General features: G+C 28.8%; 2 protein-coding genes across 3 annotated transcripts in view; one reads left to right on the forward strand and one right to left on the reverse strand.

Annotated features, from left to right (window-relative positions):
* The window catches only part of LOC100158874 (FACT complex subunit spt16), a 19246-nt gene extending 3916 nt beyond the window's left edge, over positions 1–15330 (reverse strand). Inside the window, exons 1-20 of one of the 2 annotated variants that reach the window (XM_029489406.1) lie at positions 14970–15330; positions 11418–11522; positions 7673–7831; positions 7130–7282; positions 6902–7048; positions 6680–6834; positions 6501–6615; positions 6283–6431; positions 6020–6206; positions 5715–5888; positions 5443–5641; positions 4998–5193; positions 4693–4931; positions 4479–4621; positions 4223–4405; positions 3850–4151; positions 2464–2644; positions 2273–2354; positions 2019–2205; positions 366–452 (exon numbers count right to left, since the gene is read on the reverse strand). In XM_029489406.1, coding sequence (XP_029345266.1) covers positions 366–452; positions 2019–2205; positions 2273–2354; positions 2464–2644; positions 3850–4151; positions 4223–4405; positions 4479–4621; positions 4693–4931; positions 4998–5193; positions 5443–5641; positions 5715–5888; positions 6020–6206; positions 6283–6431; positions 6501–6615; positions 6680–6834; positions 6902–7048; positions 7130–7282; positions 7673–7831; positions 11418–11522; positions 14970–15038 — 3212 coding nt within the window. In that variant the 5' untranslated portion in view covers positions 15039–15330. The remainder of the gene's footprint in view (positions 1–365; positions 453–2018; positions 2206–2272; positions 2355–2463; positions 2645–3849; positions 4152–4222; positions 4406–4478; positions 4622–4692; positions 4932–4997; positions 5194–5442; positions 5642–5714; positions 5889–6019; positions 6207–6282; positions 6432–6500; positions 6616–6679; positions 6835–6901; positions 7049–7129; positions 7283–7672; positions 7832–11417; positions 11523–14969) is intronic. The other variant, XM_001943466.4, reaches the window with a different exon arrangement.
* A 5726-nt stretch (positions 15331–21056) lies between these two features.
* LOC100165789 (cytoplasmic tRNA 2-thiolation protein 1) lies at positions 21057–23281 on the forward strand. The gene is given in 5 exon segments (NM_001293473.1): positions 21057–21213; positions 21367–21598; positions 22057–22364; positions 22650–22854; positions 22915–23281. Coding segments are annotated over 5 exon segments (1002 nt in total). The 5' UTR covers positions 21057–21165; the 3' UTR covers positions 23124–23281.
* The last annotated feature ends 2206 nt before the right edge of the window (positions 23282–25487 follow it).

The raw sequence follows: 25487 nt of genomic DNA on the forward strand, positions 1-25487 counted from the left end.
TTGAAACTATGTAAAAAAATATTGACTTTTTGAAATAATGAGCGTTCATTGAAAAAATAAGCAGCCGGTATATACTTTTTTTTTACTTTGAATTGATTTTTTAAAAGAACAACAATGACTCCGTCATTAAATAAAGCAAACAAATCACATTTCAGGTACTAAAATAAGCTATGACAAAATACTGTGTATATTTTTGACCACAAATTTAAAATTAAGTTATAAATAGGTTATACTAATTTGTCAACAAAAAAATAATTTATACACACACACATGAAGAAACTACTAATTTAGTATATCTGTTTTGAAATACTTGAAAGACAGTCAACTTAATATAAATCATACAACTCATCTATATAATACTTTACCTTGAATGACTGCTAGAATGAGATTTGCTTTTTTGTAATAAATTCTTAGGACCATTATTTGATTTTGAATTTGATAAAGAAGAATTTCTAAAATGTAGGTATAATTTAACTATCACTATATTAAGAAATACCTTAGATACAATCCAGTATTTAAAAATTTCTTATTTATTTTTAAACCAACATTTAAAGAAAAGAACAATATTATATTATTATATGAAACACAATATTAGCATTAGTTACATTATTTAGCTATCTATACATTTTTGTTTACAAGGTTCATAAGTAGAGTGCAGATTTATATGGATTTACATATTTATTCTGGTTGACCGTATGATATTTTGCATATTTCAACATTTACAAATATATTTTTTTTTAATTTAAGAGATTATCTTATGATTTTAGTTGTAAATTTCAGGTTTTTTTTAATAATTACTATTGTAAAATAGAAAAAAAAAGATATTATATTTTTATAGTTTTTGATTAATACCAATATAAATTAATAAGTATACTCGTCAGTGGCGTAGCGAACTTTAAATCATATGGAAGCAAACAAATTATTTATGACCTACCCCACCCTACTCCAACTGATGTATACGATACTCATATGCTCAAATAGGGGGGTGGGGTAGCACCCAAAATAAAGTTCAAAAACTGACCGTGTATACGGGCTTTATGAGGTTATGACCCACCACCACCCCACAGAAACCAGAAGCAATTGCTTCTGAAAAACATGATTCGCTACGCCACTGATACTCGTAGGTATTTTCACAGGGAATTAATTTTTAGTCTTATAAATTAAAAGCATGCAGATTCTGCGCATCCCTACCCATCACCGTGCTATCAAAACCGATTTCCCAATGGTAGGGTGTTGCGTGGGGGAACCAGTTTTTGTCGGAGAGCGACTATCTTGCTGAACAGAGTATACCAACAAAACACTAATGATTTAGGTAACCAAGTAAATTTCTTGTAGGATACATTTTTGATATTAATTGACTCCTATTTTTTTCTTATAGAATACAACAAAGTATTTACTAAGAAGAAATTTATAGTACCGTATAATAATTTTAAAATTAAATTTTCAGAAAATAAATGTCTTTTAATTTTTGAGCGCTTATTTTTTTTATATATATAAAATTGAACATTTTAATGTATTCATTTATGCATATTTAGGATTTTTTAGCGCATATTTGGTTGGTTTGTAATGTACACAAATCTGCGCTTTATTAATAAGAAACAGATTTTCTTAGTTCTGTATGAATTCCTTAAAGTTTGTATCTTTAATGATTTCATACTAATTTGGCAATGAAAGTTCCTAAAAATGCAAAAATCTATCCCCATTTAAAAATATTATTAGAATTACATTGTCATCTAGTATTTAGCAGTCACAATAATGATATTCTAAAAATCAAACTAAATCATATTATTATTTATTATTATCACTGTACATTGTACAATGTACAATAATTTTACAAACATTTATAATTGCTTTTATAGCTTTAAATAGTGAAAATCAGAGCAGACGGTAATAATAATATAAATAATAAATTTGATTATTTATCTAAGCATATTGTGCTAGTTGTCAGGGTAGGCAATTGATTACTATGTACATTTTTTTTTTATAAATATTGATAATTATTATATTATGATCGGTACCTGTGCTTATCACTGTTTGATTTTTTATGTGATGAGGAACTGTTAAATCGACTTCCACTACTACTGCCCATCTTTTTTTTTGAATATTCATCTTGAAACTCATTTCTATCACGATCTTCTTCAGCTGCTTCTCTTTCTAAATCTGACCAATCCTTTCCAGATTCATCAGAAGAACCAAGTTCTTCTTCTGTAATTTATAATTGTTTTTTCTCCAAATCAATAAGTTTAATTAATAAATTTATAAAACATAATACCATCACTATCTGAATCCTCTGAAGCTTCTGAATATTCAGATCCATCATCATCTGACTCTTCAAATGATTCTACATCAGATGGCTAAAAAAATATTTAATATTTCACAAAAATGTATAAACAGCGTGAACTACAAAATTGTGTTTTCATATATTTTTTTTAATGAACACCTTTATAAGATGAATATAATCACCTCATAAGGCTCATCTTCTTCTTCTTCTTCGTCTGCAGCTCCATCTTCTTCATCAGATTCAGGATCAAGGAAAGTCCAACCTCCATTATCAAAAAAGCCCTCAGGGTCATCAGTAATTGTTTTCATAATTTTAGTCCAATTTAATGACTGAATGCCTTCAGAATATCGAATGTCACAAGAACTATTATAAAAAAATCAATTAAATGGTTATATTTAGAAAGCACTTTAATTTCTTAGATTTTTTACTGCAGCAAGAAAAAAAAAATTAATAATTCTGTTTATTTAATTTCTGAGATCACATTATTAGTTAAAAATACTAGTTTTTTTTTTATATCCTTTCATCAATACTACAATGTTATCTAGTTTTGACAAGTTCAATAGTATCACCAAAAGTGTAAATAAAATTTTTATTTATTTATTATATATATATATTATATATGTAAACATATTTCACAACATTTTTTGATGTATGTGAAATAAATATTACTACTTTCAAATTAAATATTGCAGTACTAATATAACATACAAGCCCATTCTCAGTTCCTATACTTTGTGGTATGTATCAATTTTTAAATTATTAAACAACAATAGTTTTACAGTTTATTTTTGTATACTTGTATAATGTGTTTCGACCTCTAATTCGTAAATTTCAACTCACTCCAAATCTGTCAATTTTTATTAATTAGAAAAAAACATTATATAAATATAGTTTAAAAAAATAAAACAGTTTACAAAATCTGTGGGGAAAAATTAGGGATTGCTATGAAAAAAAAAAACATTTAAAGTTCAAATTTTTACAAAATGCATCAAAATTAATTTCAACTTTTATAGCTAAGAATTGAACATTTAAAACAAGGGTTCCACATAAATAGGTAAGTAAATTATTTTAATCACAATAGTATCATCAAATATACTTAAATATATCATAGGCTGACATCTTGTATCCACTTGTAACCTACTATACAGCAGAGCGACACTCAGTTGCCCAACTTTTTTTTTGTGCTATTTTTTAACTCAAACCAAATTTAAATCCAATGTTATCAACCTGAAATATTTAGTAGTACCTTACAGTGCAAATACATAGTATATACCTAATCAAAATTATATAAAACATCAACAACTGTAATTGTTTATACAATATACAAATTAAGCAGACCCGATATTTTAATTTAAGTTATCAAAAAATCAGTCTTGACAAATTGTAAGTCCTAAATTGTGTCGCTAATAAATAAACCTAGATTATCTTAATTTAATTAATCTCGTCCTTACTACTTACATACAAACATTAACCTCTTAGTACATATAAATCATTAATAATTTAATTATAATAGATCCCAATACTGAGTAACTATAAGTCGATTGTATTATAAATTAGTAATTACATACTTAAGCCATTCTTTAACATGATCCAACATGTTCATTGGTATAGCATTGACCATGACAACTTTTTTTTGATAATCTTTAAAAACGAAAATCATGTCAAAGTTTTTTAAATGGAATTGAACTCTTTCAAAATGAACCAATTCGACGTCTTCCAATGTAATAACAAATGGTGGCCACTCAGTGAAATTAACTAGGCATCCACTTGTAGGTTGCAAAAGAACTGTGCTTCTGAATGGTGCACCAGGGAATCCTAAATCTCTAAATGGAGTATCAAATTCTATTTCTTGTTTGGTTACAGTTTCTACCTAAAAACAATCCAATTCTCATATGAAATAATTCAAATAATCAAATATAGGTATATAATATATTATATTACTTTTTCACAAAAACTTTTGAATGCAGTTTTTAATTTAACGCGTAATTCACGTTCAGATTGTTCGGCAGCTAAATCATCTCTATCATGCATATGTTGGTGTTTACCCAGATCTGTGGTTATTTCTCCAACTTCAGTATAGAACTGTACATCTAAATGTTTTTTCTTACCAAACATGATAGCATGCTGTCAAAGGTAAATAAATATAATTAGAAATGTTTTGTTAATAAATTATCTAATAATTGACTTGTAAATTTACTTTCAGATGGAAATGTAACAATATAATCATTTCACCATCACAAGGTTGGAAGAATGCATTTTTAATATTGTTATATAAAATATCAACTTTATCACCTCTAACTGAATTATATCTAAATCCATTAGAATGGGCTTCCAAAGTACCTGGATAAAATATATTAATTTAGTTATACATACAACAATTAATAATTTATTTTATTGATATATATTATTACCAGTCATCCTCTTGTTTACAATGTTCGGTCTTATGTATAAGTCTTTCAATTTTGGGTTACCCTTGTTAACAGATAATACTAATGTATCTTGTTTAACTAAATCTTCCTTTTCTTTTTCTTCTGCTTCCCTGGTTTTAAATTTTTTTTGTACTTCTTTAATTATACGATAAGCATTCATTAAATTTGTTGATGCTGTTATTTGTTCACCAGGTTCTCTTGTATTTGAACTACGATAAGTTCTAAAAAAGAAAAAAAATGCTAAATAAATATAGAAATTATTTAAATTGGATATCTTCAATACTTACAGTTCTTTAACAAACATGGCTTCAGGATTTTGAAAATAACTTTCACCCCTCGCCAAGGCAGCTCCGGGATGAAAAAAGTTAATTCTTAAATAAGTATAATCGCCTTCAACACTCTGAGAAATATTTTTGATAGTAAATATATGGAAAGGAACAGAAATACCAAATACTGGAAGTATAACGGTTTCGTATTTTTTGTCTAAAACAAAATTATAAAATATTAAATATTAAAACTAAAAACACAGTTTTCTAAATAATTGATGTAAAAAAATAAAAATGTAAACATTTTTAACCTATCCCACATGAGAACATTCTGATTGGTATTGAAAACTAATCTGCTGTACACAGCCTCACAGGCTTAAAGACTAACTGAGCTCATACATGAATAGATCTGCCATGTTCTTTTGAGGGACAGGGTATACCTTATTAATTGATACTATTAACATACCAACATAAATTTTAAGGTCTTTAACTTCTCTTTCTTGTGGCATTTGGTTACGATTTTTATAAGAGACATTAGACTTTCTTATTTTTTGAGCTTGCTTGCCACTTGACTGTTCAGCCAAACGTTGTTTTGCAGCTTCATTTAGAGCCACAGCTAATTCTTTTTGATGTAGTTTACGTTTTTCTTCACTTGATGAATCCATCTAATATTTTTAAATATTAGATTAAAATAAATAATTGAATACCTTTCAGTTAATACTTGAATAAGTAAGTTACTCTAAGTTTGGATTCTAGTACTGCTGTTCTCTTTCCTCGGCTGACAATTGGTTCTTGTTTTGGTTCATTTTCTTTTTCATCATCTTCTTCTTCATCTTCATCATCGTCATTCAAATAAATAGCTATGTTCTTAATCTTTTTTTTGGATGGAGTCAATAAGGTTGCTGTAGTGTCCTAAAAAAGTTTATGTTTAAAAATAGAATACTTTTAGCACATATATTTGTATTTAAAGCTTGTTTGTTTAAAAACAAAACTAAACAATGATTTATATAACTTTTAATTTAAAAAAATTGTATAATGCTTACTTCATTTACTAAAACTGTATCTCCAACATATAAAGCATACACTTTGCTTTCTTTGTCAGATCCATCCTTATTTGTTAATCCAGATAAACCAACACATAAATTATAAACTTGACCTTTTTTAACACAAGCAGTAGTTCTAGGAGCTATCATTAGAGAACTTTCACGAAATTCAATACCCATTACAAATCTAAAATTATTTATTTTATTAAAATTTAAATTGATTAATCAAACTATTATAATATTATAAAAACTAATTGACATACCCAAAATTTTTTGTTAACAAATCTACAAGTTTTGGTTTTTCCTTTTTAGCAAATTCTATTCCAGAGTTATAAACATCACATAATTTATTACCAGATTTTAATTTTGACATTAAGATATCTTGCAAACTTATTAAAAACTCATAATTAGACTAAAATGGAGAAAAAATGGTTAATGGTTATCAACTACTTTTAAAATAAATAATTATTAATTTATCTACCCGGATTTCTTCAGTTGGATTGACAATCATTGTCCTTATTAGATTAGAACAGTATGATTTGTATCGTGTTCCTAAACTGCATATTATCACTCCAAAATGTAAAATATTTTTATCACTGTAAAAATAACAGACAATTTATATAAAATAACATTTTTAAGACAATTAAGATGATTCAATACCTAGTTGCAGAAAATTTTAAACTATAATTTCCTCCGCTTTGAATAATAGGAGGATAACAGAATTCTAATTGAGATGGATCAACATTTGCTGGCAAATATTTTTTATCTGTCAGAGCTCCTTCTAAACCTTCAACCAGTTTTGTATGTTTAACTTTCTAAACTTATAAACATTTAAATTAATAAAAATCTGAAATTTAGAGATTTAATGATGGATGTTATTACCTTGTCAGCATCGATTATTTCCATAATTTGTTCTTTGAGGTACTTTGTAAACATATCAACTGAACTTAAACTAGCTTTCTTTATTAATGTGATTTCATTTTCAGATTTTATACTTAAAATATAACCAATCACAGAGCTTATATCAACCTTCATATAATGTAAAATAAACAAATTTAAAAAAAGGAATAACTACTAATAAAACCCTATTTAGAATACAAGATAACATACAGTATTAAAGTCTCCTTTATCAAATTCTGCTCTCCACGCATCCATAAATGTACCTGGATATTTTTCTTTTCCAAAAATACCCACAGATTTACCATTTTTACTATTTTTTATAGCTTTGATTAATTTGTCAATACTATCTTTATCATTTCCACCCTGAAATTAATAAAAAAACAAAATTAAAAATCTACATGTAAACTATTCATACAATGTTAATGGGAACTTGTGAACATGTATAATATTAGGTATATTACAATAGTTATTGTCCTTTCAGCCTTCATTTGCCTTTTATATTCATTATGAATTGTATAAAAAAAATTTGATTAATTAAAGTATGATAAAATTAGTTCTATTGGACCAACTTGTGAACATTGTTAATATTATAACTTAATTTTAACTGAATCTTGAACAATAATATTTTAAAACTTAACTACAATTTAGTAGTTACTAAATATAAAAAAAAATACAAATAATATAAAATTCTTAAAGTTAATATATTAGTATTATTAATATATAAATTAAGGTTCTTATTTTTACTAAACTTACTTTTTCTCTAGTAATAAGTTTGACAGAAGGACAGTCAGCATCTTTAACATTTTCGGCTGGTTTTAAGAACTCAACTTTTTTTTTGCTGGCTATAATATGCACTCCTTCTAATGTAAAAACTGATACAGTGTCAGTTAATTCATAACCAAATAACCAAATCTAAAAATAGTTTAAAAGATCATGTTCAATGTGAATATATAATATTAGTTTTACAATTAATTAATTTAATAATTTTTAATATAAATGTGAGCAAACTATAAACTATCACCACTTAATACGCAGACAAATTACTCAAATCTTTAAGGGAGTTTCTGGTAGACAGACAGTTAGATAGTTGATGCTTAGGGCAAAAAAGTTTTGAACATATTCGATTATGTGTTTTGGTTGTAATTCAAAAATGAATAACTGTAGAAACTAGAAACTTGTTATTTTCACCAAATATTTATGTAAACATTTCCTAGAGGTGACATTATTTTTCAAAACATTTTAGAATTTTTGAGCTATTTAATGCTTTAAATTTTAAATTTGATTTATGTTGATGTAGTTTTTTTTTCTGTTTCAAAAATCTAGTAATACAAAGTAATCCTTATAGCAATTTAAAAATATAAAAAATACATACACTTAATATTTTTTACATTGGTTAGGATTTATGTCAAACGAGTGCAAACACGGTTATGTAAATATAATTTTTGAGGGTGTTGACATGAGTATTAAATAATTAAAAGAGAATTAAGGCTGGGCACACTAGGCCCTAGCACCTGCTCCTCAACCATACACACTGCCACTCTGGCACAAGAGGAAGAATATCCAGGTTAATATGAGAAGAACACGGCGGCTCACTGATACACGTCTGGCAGTCTGGTGCATGAGTCGCAGTTCAAATCCTGTACCGTTTGTATTTTTTTTTCATTTAATTCTCGATATCTCTCCCAAGACCAGCCACAGCACTTGTGGCCGTGTCAACACACTACCCAGTTTCTTACATAATTATAACCGTGGCGGTGAAAATTCTCCAGTTGTCAGTTTCAATCCAAATACATCGTTTTTATTTAGACCGACCACACTTTCCTAAAATAACAGTTGCGAGTTGCGGCAGTTGTCATAAACCGCAGCATGTTGCGGTCAAACCGGGCGGTTTATTACCGCTGTGGCTGTAATCGGACAGTGTGGTCATGCACTAAAAGAGAAGAAATGAGTATTTGCGCGCATTAATAAGCAATAACAACGAGCATACTGTAATTTGGGAAATATTACAATATACTATTCAAGTTATTGTCACCCTTGTCAATTAAACATCATAATAAAATGTACTGTAATTTGTCTCAAGTATAATAATTATACTTAATTAAGAGAATATTTCCCATGCGTTTGTAGTCTCTATCTTTCAAACAAACGACATACCATATTTCCATGCACTAGTTTCAATAGTGTGCTGTTAGATTTTATATTAGAGTACATTGAATTGAACTTTAATCAAACTTTTAGGTAAAAACATTATCTGTGCTTAAGCGTAGGTAATTTCCTCAATATTTTAATTTTCAAGCGAGAAATGGTTATGTGAAATATATTAACAAAAAAAAGTGTAAAAATGGCCATCTTACTTGAAAATATTGAAATAACATACATTAAAATAGGTCGATTCACACTAATATCAAAAGTAACACACTATTTAAACTTATGAACAAAATTTGCTATGTCGTATTTCCGTAAGACGGAGACAACAAATGCAAAGGTAGAATTTTTTTAGTACCATGTGCTTTTAATAATATATATAATACTTTTTTTTTTATTTTAAAAATATTTGTAGTTTGAATTAACATTTTTAGGGCTGAATTATTTGTATATATTTTTTGCTGTGTAATTTAAAAATTTGGTTAGTCGTGTCCAAAAATTGGTTCATTTTGATATACATTATTCATGATTAATTTTTATTTTGCATATTTAGTATTTAGTATTTATATACAAAACTGAATAGTATATTTAAACAAAAGTAGAGTAAAAGTTTGATATGCTGTCACATTATGCTCCTAATTTAAATTAAATTAAATCAGTGATTTTATCTTTGACAAAAAAAAAAATACTATGAATTTATTTAAAAGACTAACAAAAATGATTGGTCTTACAAAAAAAGTAACTTTATATAATTTGTTACACAATTATAAAAACCTTCTCTTCCACTTAATATATGTTGAGTGGGTCACATGGCTGTTTTTCAATGTTATACACATAATGAAAAAATTAAATTTTTTAATCTTTATATATATAATTCTACTGTAAGTTTGTTTGTAAGCAAACTCCTCCTAAACGGCTGGACCGATTTTGATAAAATTTTTTGTATGCATTTGGATGACACCTCGGATTGTTTAGATTCACAAATCATCCACCTAGGTCTATTCAGGGGATGTGCACAAACGGAGATTTAGAAATTTACAGTGGAAATTTTTGTTTATAAATGATTGCCATGGGTTTTAAAATTATTAGAATGATAATTATTATTGGTTGCCGTGAAATCAATGTATTCATTCAATGATGCATTTAACTTTTTTGTACGCTGTATTTTGATATTATATGTATCGCAATTGCGTAAATAATGAGCGTATTATACTCACATATAAATTACGTACATAAAATAATGCCACGTCTTCATGGAAAGGAAGAAATATTGGTTGACAAACTCGGCATTCACAATTATTCCAGCCGTTTAGGAGGAGTTCAGTGACATACTTGGTTTAACTTTGATACTTTAGACTTAAATTATAAAATTACTTACAAACAGCACGGGGTCTGCGATCTACCGCAGTTAGATATACGCTATCCCCCTTAAGTTGACCCACTTGAGCGCATGCATACCAGCGGTCTGTGATTGGTCGGCTATTGGCAGTGCTCGTTGTAGTAGACAGCTGCTACTGGCGACAATCACAAATAGCGCTCTAAAGACGCGGCAGCATGAGGCCTCGACCAGTTTTCAGAGAGTGGGTCAACTTATGGGGAATAGAGTATACATTTTTAAGTGTATAATTTTTTATCTCTTTAAGGCATCTTATTGATCATTTGATTCAAAATATTTTTCTCTACACCAGCAACAAAAAATATTCTCTATTAATCCGAGACCGAAAATATTCCATTGTCAAATAAATGTGTTTATGACAGCCAACGGTCAAATTATGACGTATAGAAAAGAACAAGGTGGGACCAATGGCAGACATGTTAAAGAGTTTTGAAAATATTGGTAAATTCATTGTGAATTTTATTATGCATATTATAATTCTTAGTCCTATTCGTTATTTATACTTTGATCAAAATTTCAATAGTAAAAAAAAGTATCTGTAATGATGTTCCTCTCCTCAATGGTTACCACATTAACTAACCCTTAGTTACAGCTCTGTTAAATGCTAATAAAAAATTAACCATGTATACAATATTTAATTTGCAGGTATAAACATATTTTAAACAAGAATAAAAATTAGAAAAGTATAAAATACTTTCTTTTTTTAATGTAAAGCACCCATTACAAATAAGTACTTTAAATTATAGAAAAACATTATTATCAAAAACACAAAATCTAAGTAATACATTTACATTCACATTTAAAATAACATAAAATTATCTGTTATTTTGAAACTTTTATTTTTGGAAATGCTTGGACTATCCATTGATATTTTTTTTAATTTAAAGAATTATAATTGTTTCATTATTTTAATATTATTGTTATTTGTTCATGTAATCTATTACATAGTATATTTACCTGCAGCGATGATGATTTACTATACATAGTATAGTCATCAACTCCAACTGCACATGTAAAGGCATCAATGTTACTTAAAGCTCGTACATTTTCATCTTTATTATTCTGAAACATAAAAAATTAACAAATTATAAAATGTCTAAAAACACTATAAAATCTGTTATTATCTTATAATAAGTGTTAGTGGATACATTTGGAATATAAAATTTGTTTCATTAGGTATTTTAATGAAAGTTGTTTTACAAGATAAAATTTTACAATTAAAAAAAATAAAAAATTTATAAATTATATATTATTTTCTGAAAAAAGTACAAAATAAGATTTATAACATGTAAGCACATGCATGAAGTAAATATTTATCCCAGGCGTAAAAGTTAACATAAAAGAAAAATATGTAGAAAAATAAATGCACTCAATTTTGGTCTAGTAATGTTACACAAATTTCAATATTAAAGTAAAAATAATTATAAATAACGGTAGGGTAAGTTTTCACATCATGCGAGTAAAAATTATATCATAAACAATACGAGTTGTGTCAGTTTAAATTAAAAACATTTATGTATATTATAAAGTTGTAAAATGTTACATATAATTGCATTAATTTTGTTTATTCTAAGCATTTGTTTTTGCCAAATATACACTTTCTAAAAATTTAAATTTTTATATAGGTATTTTATAAAAAAAATAAGATTTATTAAGCTTTTTTTTTTTATTATTGAACTTAGCCCCGTGACTAAGGCCATTAGCTTTTATAGGGGCTTTGAACTGTGGTAGGGGTAAGGTCGGTACGGTAGGTTGTTTTTACAATTGTCACGGATGTTACGGTGTGTAGCAAACACGTGTATATGTGGCAAGGTTTTTAACTACTATGAACCTGGCTGGTCACCCATCTGGGAGCTAGTAGCTGTAGCCGTTACTTACTCTCAGTCCCATTTCGTGACTGATAGCAGCCAACGCGCCACGTCAAGCCACTTTTTTAAATTAAAATCCCAATAGCTACCATATATTAGTGCTTTACAGAGTGTATCCTATGTCATTGTACACTAGGTTTTTGAACGATTATGGATTGATGACATAGAATTTCGCTAAAAAGAAAAAAGACGTGTTTTTTTATTTCTAACAGGCAATTTTTTTATAACAATTTCAAAATTTTTAAATACGAAGGTGTACCAATAGAAAAATCAACTTTATTCTTTTCAAATGGTAACTACTATATTATTTAATGGATTCCAGTAAAGCTTTTTTTCCTGAAAATTTTGATAGTCAAATCATCAATTTTGATTCGCTAGTTTATTAACTACGGTCCTCTAAAGTTTAGTAAAATATGCATTAATACTTTTAATTTAAATAATTGGTATAGGTTTAATTTACAAGAGCTAAATATATTTTTTCTTATAACTACCTTTTTATACACTTAAGTGGTTTAATTGGTAATCTAATGACACTCTCAAAAAAAAAAAAAACATAAACAAAATTGTTGGCAAACATAGTTCATTATTTTTATTTTAACATACAATCGTCTAAATCAGTAATATTATTTTCATTTGTTACTATAGGTAATCGTAATTAATTACTTCACAGTTATTTTTCCTACAATATCATCAATTTATGTTCTTTATTAGGTGGTTAAAGTAATTATGGTAAATTGGTAAATGGTATTCGATTGTTGACATTAATGTATGTATGTATGGGGGTTAAAAAAATTGTGTAAAGAAAAAAGTGCAATTTTTTGTGGTGCTCTACTCGTAGTGGGATAAACTTGTAATTTTAACCATATAGGTTCCATATATTGGTAGGTATCGCATGCAAAGTATGAATTTAGGTGTTGAAATTCATAACCCTTCTTATTTTTTGGTTTTGGACATTTACATTTTATTTCGTACTTTTCCTATCATAAATTCATATCATACTTTTCTTACAAAAGCATTAATTTGGATTCTTCATTAGGTAGCTGAGGCAATACCTAATTGTATTTAATTCTTGTTATAATAATATTGGAAATCTGTAATTAACTCAGATTAAAAGTATGCCTAAGTTATGCACAAACGTATATTATATTGAGATCGACTAAATATCTTGCAAATAGTTTATTTTAAATCTCGATTATTAAATAATTATTAAGGAATTTCAATTGATAAATTCATACTTTGCATGCGACACCTACCAATATAGAGAACTTATGATTCAAAATTCAAGTTATAAAAGTTAGTTATAAGAAAAAACTATTAGCTCTTGTATTTAAACATAGATCAATTATTTAAATTAAAAGTATTAGTGCATATTTTACCAAACTTTAGAGGACCATAGTTAATAAACTTAGTGAACCAAAATTGATGATTTGACTATCAAAATTTAGTAGTTACTATTTGAAAAAATAAAGTTGATTTTGCTATTGGTACACCTGCGTGTTTAAAAATATTGAAATTGTTATAAAAAAAATTGGCTGTTAAAAATAAAGAAACAAGTCTTTTTTCATTTTTGACAAAATTCTATTTCATCGATCCATAATCGTTAAAAAAAACCCGTGTACAATGACATAAGATACACCCTGTATAGTTAGAGTATTTTTTTTTCTATGTTTAAGGGCCATTCTTAGAGTGTTGGTTAATGCTAATTGACTGATAACAGATTTTACCACTGGCAGAATTTGGACGGTTAAGTGTCAGTTAACTTACACCAGACATTCTAAAAACAGCCATAAGCTAGTTTATATTTTTTTACATGGAAAATGTTGTTTATTTCAAGTATATTTTAATTGTTATAGAATTATAAAAAATTACTAGTTGGTAGACCAAGCTAAAATAATTTGAGGAAGCTACAAATACTACAAATCATCATTTACAAATACTCTTGATTAGATTTCAATTCAAAATTCAATCTATAAACATGCAAAACCTATGTATTTATATACTGTTGTAAGTATTATGGTTACTGGTTAGGCACACAAAATTATATAAATAAAAAAATTAAATATAATTTAACTGTTGAATAGATAACTACTTTTAAAAGTAAAAATAAATTATTAAATTTACATTTAAAATAATGTAAAATCTAAGTTCATATTTTTAAGAAAAACAAAATTTTTTTTATTGAGACATAAGTTTGTAATCCTTCCAGCATAAGCACAAATAGGGGGGGGCTTTAGAGGCTAAGCCCCCTGAAAATGTCCATAGCCCTCCCAAACATTTCCTACATTTTGTTTTAAGCTAATTCAATATTATCAAAGTAAGGCCATATTAGCCCTATTAGCCCCCCTAAATCTCAAACGCTATTTGCGCCTATGCCTTCCAGTAAAATCATTTTTGACCAGTTGGATCAATAGAATCATTTTTAAAATGCAGTTTTATCTTACAAAGCCAATGCAAGAAAATCAGTGTTAAATATGTGAATTATTTTAATTTGCTTTATAACATAACACTCTTATATAAACCAGCATAACCTTTTGTAAGAAATAACCGAAAATGTCCTACAGTATTAATCTTTATTACTATTGCTAAATCAGTAACATAAAGATGTAGTACAGTGACTCTTGTTAAACACGATTATAATTACCTTCCAAAAATCGTATAGATGTTTTAATCGCCTATAAAACGTTTCTTTATCTAACGCTAATGACGGCATTGTTGAAACACATTCAAATTTTCAAGTAACTTATTATTAAAGTAATCAGTTATCAGAAATAGTATTAATGACAAACACTAAACAAAAAGACGGCAGTTATTGAGTTATAGCGTGCTTGTGTTAGACATCGACATTTCCCTCTAAAAAAAAAAACACTCAAACCGATATGGCTATAATGCTATATTACATTCTTTAATCAATTCTGTGCTCGAACTACAAGTACTAACCAGAAATTTTATTTACTGGTTAAAATATCAACAAAACAAAATATTGTGATAACGCTCGCTCAGTAGTTTCTGAACAAAATTGTATTCTGTGGTTGTTTGCAGCTGTACTGCTGTAGATGTCGCTTATTTAATGTACGATTTTACAGTGATCCCAACCACAGTAATAACTCTATTAATCTAACACCACTGCACGGACTGGTAATCGGGAGAGATACTATCATGGTGGTTGAGGGGGGGCTTACAGGGGGATAAGCCCCTCCAAAAATCCGTCCGTCAAGCCCAATTATTCAACCTTTATTAGCCTGCTGTGTGGGATCGAGCCCCCCTCCCACTCACATTTATGTTTATAAAGTAAGCCCCCTGCAATCTTAATGGATTCCCGCCTATAGATACTAAGATATATGCAAAATATTTATTTTCATATATTCTGTGGTTTTGGGTGTAGACGTGTAGTAGCTATTTAATAATATTATTTTACTATTTAATATGAAATTAATTTTTGGCCTATTGTCTAATATTTTAAAATATTTTAATAAATATAATAGAAGTGACCCACTTGTAACCTACTGTACAGCAGAGCGACATCCACTTACCCACCTTTTTTTTGTATTGTTTGTTATTCTAATCCAGTGCCGTAGCCAGAAAACAATTATAGGGGGGGCACTTAATTTTTTTCATTAGCCTTTGAAATGCTAGAATATCTAATTATGACTCCTTTGTTCATAAAGTGTATCTACAACTCGTTTTATGACTGTATTATATTTATGTTAACAAGTATAGTAGATACCTACATTGGCTACATTTTAATATAACAATGCATTAATATTATTGTAAACCATAGGTTAATGTATTCATAAATATTATTATTATATCAAAATGTGTTGTAAACAAAACATTCCATTTTTGGTTCGAATATTATTAAAATTTTCTAACAAAAATACAAGACTGGTTGAATTAGGACTGTTGAAAGCTGGTAGTTTTTTTGTGAAATTAGATCAATAAGCGGAAAAAAATATATTTCCAGAAATCCAATTTTAATTTCGAAAAAAACATAACAATTTCTTCGCTTTTTGTGTTTTGTCGGAAGCGATTTGGTTTTTTTTAGTAATTCAAAAGTAAAAGTGAATTTTGAAAAAACAAAAGAAACTTACTCTGGTACTATAATACTAATTAAACAATACTACAGATCATAAATCCATTTCCTACATAATCTAGAAAAAAGATTAAGGAATACAAATATATGTTTTCAAAATTAAAATAGCCAAAAGGGCTTTTGGTACTGGGTGAATTTGTCTTCCACATTTTGGGAGTTTTGTAGCACATGTAAGTTGAACATTTTTTTATCACAAAATATACTGACGTGACTGCGCGTATGTACTTTACTGGGGTTCAAGAATCTTAGCCATCGTTTATCTTAAATTACATAAAGCTTTCGGGGAACTCGCACACACTAATGATCAGTACTCACATAGATATAGTACTAACGATGGATGTACAATATTTCCTAAATCTGACCCCTTCAAAATGGTTAACTTCGACAGCCTTAACTTTTAATTTTTATCAAACATATAATATAATATAAAACAAGCTAAAAAAAATGTCAGGGGGGGCACATGCCCCCGTGCCCATCCCCTGGCTAGGGCACTGTTCTAATCATAAGATTAATATTACGGTAAAAACACATTATCCAAAAAAGTGGTCTCGTGTCTTATTGTATGTTGGTCATAGTTCTTGAAACTCTTGAGTACGTTTCATATTTTATAGTACACACCGTCCTTTATAATTCATCACTATAAGTGTAGTAAATTACGATTCGGTCGTTTAAATTAAAAATTAAAAAAAATGTATGCTCAATAAATAATTGTGGTCTTTGAAACTTGTTTATTTTTAACACGTATTAAAAAGTTACCTACAGTTTAATCCTCGTCTCTTCGTATCTAATACCAGATTGACATCGACATACTTATGTCAACTATATTCAGTAGAAACAAGACATATACATGTACCGATGTATCTGTATATGTCTTATTCAGATATATACTTATATGTCAACGATGAGAAGGCTATTTGGCGTAAGCGACCAATTTCTCTAAATTCACTTTTTGTCATTTTGGCATAAGTGACATTACGACGCATAGATAACGCTGACTCTGCTATCGATACATTGAATACAATTCATTTTATCGTGGTTATAAATTCTTAGGTCGTAAGCACCACTAAATTGATGTAAGCGACATTCGAAAAAATATGAAATTGCTTATGCGACATTATTGTTGCTTACGACGTTTTACATGTTTTCCCTCGCGTTTATCTGATAACGTTATTGGTGATTACGACTAAAAGTCTAGAACAGAGTTTTGAGTTCTTAATAATTATAATTATTCTTTTTACTATTTTAATAACTAGTTTGAATGTTTCCATCTCGCGTGTGTTATTTTATTTGAAATTTGAATCATGACGTCCAGAAGTTGAGCAAATAAATTAATCGCCGACGCTACCAATGAACATTCATACCTCAGTCGAAGACTAAATCATCTTCCAAAAAACTCCTCCATGGCTATGGAACCTTGAGCCCTCAACAGAATTACTCTCCCTCAATCAACAAGAAACTAATCACAAAATAATAATATCCCACTTTTATGATAGATATTATCCAAAAAAGTTGCCCTACCCACTCTCAAATTTACACCGATGCCTCAAAATCTGATCATGGAGTAGGTTTCACAATTGTGCACAACCAAACAATCATTCAACACAAGCTCCCGGTAATTACAAATATATTTACCGCTGAAAACTTCGCAATTCTTGAAGCAATTAAACTAGCAAACTCTCTTCCTACGAATAAATTCTTAGTCGTGATTCCCTCAGCGTCCTTACAGTTCTAAAAAACCTGTGGCCTAAAAATGAAATCACCCAAACTAATAAACACCCAAAAAAACATCGACCTCATGTGGGTTCCATCTCATGTAGGCATAAAAGGAAACGAAATGGCCGACGAAGCAGCCTTCTTAGCTAGTAAAAAATATATACTCGACAACACCATCGATAAAATATCTTCCAACGACATATTCACATCAATTAGACATAAAATCCTCAAGTCATGGCAACACCTCTGGGACTCTATCCCCCAACTAACAAACTAAAAAACATTAAGGGCCGTTCTTACAATGTCCGGTTAAAGTTAACCGACACTTAAATGGCCGAATTCTGCCAATAAAAATTCTGTTATCAGTTGGTTAGCGTTAATCAACACTTTACCGGACATTGTAAGAACGGCCCTAAAAGTTCAGTCAAACAATGGTATACTCCCCCGAACATCACCCGTATTAGAATCGGTCACACCTTTCTTACACACTCCTTTCTTATCAGTAAAGATCAACCCCCTCTATGCAACACATGCCAAACTCGTATCACCATTGAGACACATTTTTGAAGAATGCCCAATATACGAGCCAACTCGCACACTTCTCAGCCTCCCACTCAACATCAAAGAAGCCCTCAACGAAGAATCCACTAGAAAATTATTCAATTCATCACCAAAGAAAATCTTATCAATAAAATATAGTTGTAAGTAGGGATCGAAAAGATCGGTTACGGTTCCCTACTAACTAACGGTTACGGTTTTCTAAATTTTCTGGTTTTGGTTTAGGTTTAAAGATCGGTTTTTAAAAATGTTTGGTTTTGGTTTCGGTTTTAAAAAAGGTTTTTCAAATATTTTATCGGTTTAAAGAACGGTTTTAGAAAATTTTCGGTTTTGGTTTTTGGAACGGTTTTTAAAAATTTCCATTTTATTTTCCTGTCTAATTACTGTAGACTCGATTTTTATTATCTATTAACTATTATAAGGGCCGAGCCTAAAGCCCTGAAATATGGCTACTTTGTATAATTAGTGTACAATATACGATATAACAAATTTACGTTCAGCAGAACTAATTTCGTGTCATTAACTTAAATATTTCGTACCCAATTTAGGTGCCTCGTGCCTACTTTTGCATTCGACATAATATTATGTTGTCATATTATGGTTGAGATCATTATTCGATTACATGTTTAATATTTAATTGTGTATTACAATAACATCAGACTATATTATTTGTATTTGCAATTTTGAACCATAAGTTTGGTAAAAATATATATATTAATATTTCGTAATAATCAGTAATTGCATCGGGATTTTTATCAATAAATCCGAACATAATAATTTCTTCGTATAAAAATACTAGAATTACAAATAATATAATTGACTTTATGAAATTCAAAGAAACCGACATTCGTTTCAAATTTTAATAGATTTTTCAAGAACAGTACAAGAACGGTTTTTCAATTCTATGGTTTCGGTTTGGGTTTTGAAAACGGTTTTTTAAGGTCTCAGGTTTCAGTTACGGTTTTTAACCGGTGTTTTAAAGGTTTTGGTTCCGGTTCCAGTTCCGGTGTTCAGAAATGAGAAAACCACGGTTTTAACCGTTTTTTTTTAAAAACCAGTTAAACCGGTTTCGATCCCTGTAGGTACCTAAAATAAATTCCAAATTAATCATATCAAAATATCCATTAGGTACTCATAACGCATTTTACATCAATAACAAACCGTAATACTATCATAGATATATAATAGTATACTTTAGTTTCAAATATACCCAAGAATAATATTATACAATCACAACAAAATAACTAAAATAGTTATTCTAGGTTTTTAATATGTAATTTCGTCCAAATTTGTACTTAAAATGACTATAAAAATAAACTGTGTAAATGTATTTTTAGATTTTTTGGTAACAGAAAACCGCGGTTTAAGTACATATTCAATTGTAATTTTTTTTTTTTTACTTTAACAAATATTGTACCTTTTCTTTTCCAGAAAAAAAAAAATGTTGGCTAATAACCATAGTAGTTGAAGCCTGTAAACTTTAAATAAAAAAAAAAAAAAGAGAAAAAATATTTATATTTAATATTTCATCTATTCTGTGTAGGTATCATCATCACACTATTTTGATACGCATCCTCCACTCTTTACTTCACCTTTATCGTAGTTCTCCACTTCTGGCTGTCAATCACATACATTTATATAATATAACATAGAACAAAATCATCCAAGAGAAGTGGAGAACTATGATATAAGTCGTACGCACGGACTATCTCAAATCGTGGTCCGTGGTCGTAGGTGAAGGATTTGTGTATCTACTGCGCAAAACTAGTACAACTGTGATGATACCTATCTAATATGTCATGGTATTTCTCTATTCTGTGGTATTATACAATAAAACCACGGATATGCGTGCATGGAACAATACTGCGTTATCACCATAATTATCAGTTTCGCTACCATATTGTTCTAGGGTTATCACCACGGTTGTAGAGAAGATCTGATCCACGGACTAATATATAATGGACTGGACATGACAAGGTGGGCGGGTGACGGGGGACGGTCCGCAAAAGGTCTCTGTTATCATCAACACTCATAATCCAGAGTTTCAGCACTACCAGTGGTTTATTTGGCGTCACATTTTGTATCTCAGTCCGTGTTTTATGCAGATGGCGCTGTAAACTCTCGATTATGATTGCGAATCCCCGCATTTACTTCTTCTACATACTTTCGAGGCCACTGATAAGCCGCTCGTGTCCAGTCCATTCACAGATATAGACACGATTTAAGGTATATCTTAAATCGTGGATATAGATAATAAACTATCTATATCTATAATAAATTATCTATATCTGTGAGTCCATTATATCTATGTCCGTGATCTGATTTATATCATACTTATCTATGATCTGATCTTAATAATTGTTCTATGATAGTAGCCACGGCCCACCACACGATTAAAGATAATATTATATTCTTCATTCCACAGAACAATAATTATTATTCTTAGGGACTAGGGTCCATTCTAAAATAAGTTAAAATGCCTGTCTTATGCTCTGCAAAATGTGGTCAGAATGCAGTGCTAAAGGTAAAATTAATGATTAATATTAATATTATATAATTTTAATCTGCAATGATAAAAAAGTATAATGATATAACTGATTTTTATTTTTATTAATTATTAAAACTAAATTCTATACAAAATTATTTTTATGAGACTACAAATAATTTTTTATTTTAGCGCCCAAAAACTGGAGATACATTATGCAAAGAATGTTTTTATTGGGCTTTTGAACTTGAAATTCATAGCACCATCACAAACGGTAACCTATTCAAAAAAGGTGATGTTGTTGCAATTGCAGCTTCAGGTGGAAAAGACTCAACTGTACTAGCACAAGTTCTCAAGACATTAAATGAACGCTATAATTATGAACTGAAATTAGTATTATTGTCTATAGATGAAGGAATCACTGGTAATATTATAATTATTTAATAAAATTAAACACATTTTTAATATTTATACTATATTTATATTACTGTACACTTGGCATTTTTTTTATGTAATAGGATATGTTAATTATTTTCTCTTTAATTTATGTTTTACAGTTAAATCTAATGTTTAAACTAAAATGGGTTAATAACAATTTTTTGTTAAATATTTAAATAAGAATGATATAAGAATAGTTGTATCATTTTATTTCTCCGTTTCTTGACTGAACTGTTATTATACTTAATTACTGGATTTCTAAAGCAATTTTAACAATGAAGTGCTCAAAAAAAAAAAAAAACACTTCAATTTGTATGAGTTAGTGAATTATAATTTAGACTAATACTTCTTACGTTAAAAAATATTGTATTGTATATTGTATTTCAAAGAGTTGAGATTCAAAAATTATTTATTTGTATTATAAATTGTTTGCCATTTTAATAGGTTATAGGGATGATAGTTTGAAAACAGTACTAGAAAATAAAGATGAATATCAAATGCCTTTAAAGATCTTATCATACCAACAGTTATATGGTTGGTCAATGGACAAAATAGTTGCTGAAGTTGGTCGTAAGAATAATTGTACATTTTGTGGTGTATTCAGAAGACAAGCTTTAGATAGAGGTGCAATGTTATTAAATGTTGACTGTATTGCTACTGGTCACAATGCTGATGATATTGCAGAGACTGTGTTGATGAACATTTTACGAGGGGATGTTGCAAGATTGCAAAGATGTGTAAATATCATTACTGTAAGTATTACAAAAGTTAGATACTTTAGTGAGTCAGCAAGTGACCTAAGATCTAAATATATAAATTAATTTAAATTATCGTTAGTACAATATTAAATAATATGCCTCTTTGTAATATTTTTTCTCAAGATAAACACGTTCCATATTATTTAGTCATCATGTTTAAAATATAAATATTGTTACATCACATTACTTTATTGTATTTGGTCCTTATTTTAACAAAACTAATATAAATGATTATTGTAAAAGAGGGTTAATTTTATTATTACGTACTAATATTATTAGATTACAGAAGGCACTATCCCTCGATGTAAACCTTTAAAATACACTTATGAAAAAGAAATAGTGATGTATGCATATTTCAAGAAATTGAATTACTTTTCAACTGAATGTATATTTGCGCCAAATGCATACCGAGGATATGCAAGAACATTTTTAAAAGATTTAGAAAGATTAAAACCATCATCTATTATGGATATAATACATTCTGGTATAAAACAATTATGTTTTTTTCATTCTATAGTTTAAAATTATTTTTAAAATGTTTTAGGCGAGACAATGTGTATTAAAGAAAATGTAAAATTGCCGGATATTGGTGTTTGTACTAAATGTGGATTTGTGTCAAGTCAAGATATTTGTAAAGCTTGTATATTGTTAGAAGGGTTAAATCGAGGATTACCTAAACTTGGAATCGGTAAAAGCAGCAAAGCTAATAAAGCATTGGCAGCATTGCCAAACCCAAGGCTACTACATTTTTAAATATTAATTATTATTTGAATTTGACAACATAATTTTGTAAAGCATAATATATATGTTGTATAGTTTAACATTTTTATAAAAATCACAGAATTCATTGTAAATACAAATATGTTTGTGAACTTGTATTGTTAATAAATAATTTTATATTTGCAGTAAAATTATTTTATGTAATATGTATTTCCAAAATAACTTTTATATTTTTTAAATATTGATTAGATCGTCTAATGGATTCATCCCATGACTGTTAGTGGTGATGTGGAATTAGATGCAAATGTCGAATTAATTTTTTATTTATGTTTGAATTCAAATTTTTTTTGACATTGGATATTTTAATATTTATCCATAAATTTATCAAACGATTTACTTATTTCGCTGTGAATCAATCAAGTGTATATAATGAATAACCGTAGATTGAAGATGGGTACTTAAAATTGTCAACAAATGTTTATTTTATCATTTTTTATACATGCCATTAAAAATTATTTTGACTCGTTTTGAGCTATTTATAAATAAGGTTTGAAAATTTAAAACAAAATTTCTTATAAATAGTTAAGTAGTTCATACTATAACCAAAAAATATAGCTAATTGTAGTTTTTTTTAACACATATTTTAAGTTGAATTTTGTGCAATATTTGGTACATTTCACAGAATAACGATTTTTGTTGTTTTAATTTAAAAAGTGTTCATCGGTACTCGTATGATACCTATATTTTAAAGTATATTATTATAATTTATATACTACACCATTTTCAAATGCAATTTTTCAGAAAAATTAATAATTCAACCTACTGTATTACTAATAGCAAAATAAATTTCTTTAATAGCAAATATAAAATATACCCACTAAATACTAAATAGGTTGTGATATTAGCAGCTGGCTGATAATCTTCGCTCAGAATCATATTTCGTTCATAACAATTTAATATCATTGAATTAAAATCTAAATAGGTAATACATCCATTTCAGTGATAAGTACCATTTTATACAATGACAACACTATACTATACTATACTATATACCAGGGATGGGACACTCAATGATACTAGAGGGCTAATTTTGAATGTGCGAAAATCTAGCGGGCCAGAGAACAAAAAAGTGGGTAAATGGATGTTTCTCTGCTGTACAGTAGGTTACTAGTGGGTCACTGTATAATTGATAGTATAAAATTTGAATTCAATGATAAAATATCACTGTATAAGAAAACGATTCTGAGCAGAGACGATATGTCAGTCTAGGTATAAGACATATTAGGTATAATGTATACAGGGTGATTCTTTTATCAAACAACACTCATTATTTCAAAAACTTACACTTTTTCAAATAATGAGTGTTGTTTGATAAAAGAATCACCCGGTATACTTATATACTTATCTATAGTATTAAAAAAAAAATTGACTTATAATAGGTAGGTACCTATAATAAATTAATCATATCACAATATCCATTAGGTACCTTGTAAGTTATAACGCGTTATACATCAACAACAAACCGTGGTACTATCATCATAGATATATAATAGTATAGTTTCAAGTACTCACGAATAAATAATAATATTATACAATCACATCAAAATAACTAAAATGGTTATTCCAGGGTTTTTAATATGTTATTTCATTTAAATTTGAACTTGAAATGACTATAAAAATAAACTGTAACCCAGTAATAAACCCATCACAATTCGGCTTTAGAGCCAAGCACAGCACAATCCATCAAGTGCATAGAGTAGTAGACGCCATCTCAACTTCACTCGAACGAAAGCAATACTGCTCCTGTGTCTTCCTCGACATTTCTCAGGCGTTTGACCGCGTCTGGCATGGCGGTCTCCTCTTTAAACTGCGTAATTGCCTCCCATCACCTCTTTTTCTGCTAATTAAATCTTACCTAACAGATAGATACTTTCAAACTCACGTTGGCTCGTGCATCTCAGAAATGTCCCTAATCCAAGCAGGAGTACCTCAAGGCGGTATCCTATCTCCCCTTCTATTCAACATATATGTCTCAGACCAGCCCATAACACAAGACACCCTTGTAGCTGATTTCGCAGACGATAAAGCGATAATAGCAGTACATGAAAACCATTTAATTGCCTCAACCAATCTCCAAACTCACCTAGACCTTATTTCGCAATGGTACTCCAGATTGCGAATAAAACTAAACCACAACAAGTCGGTACACACGACTTTTACGCTAAAACACGGAATTTGCCCACCTGTATCTGTAGACAACATTCCTATTCCGTCGTCTGACACCGTCAAATACCTAGACCTGACTCTTGACAAAAGGCTAACTTGGAAACAGCACATAAGTTCCAAACGACTAACATTAAACTCTCGCTCTAGCTAACACTCTTATCAAAAAATAAA

Source organism: Acyrthosiphon pisum, chromosome A2, assembly GCF_005508785.2.
Source record: "Acyrthosiphon pisum isolate AL4f chromosome A2, pea_aphid_22Mar2018_4r6ur, whole genome shotgun sequence".
NCBI lineage: Eukaryota > Metazoa > Arthropoda > Insecta > Hemiptera > Aphididae > Acyrthosiphon > Acyrthosiphon pisum.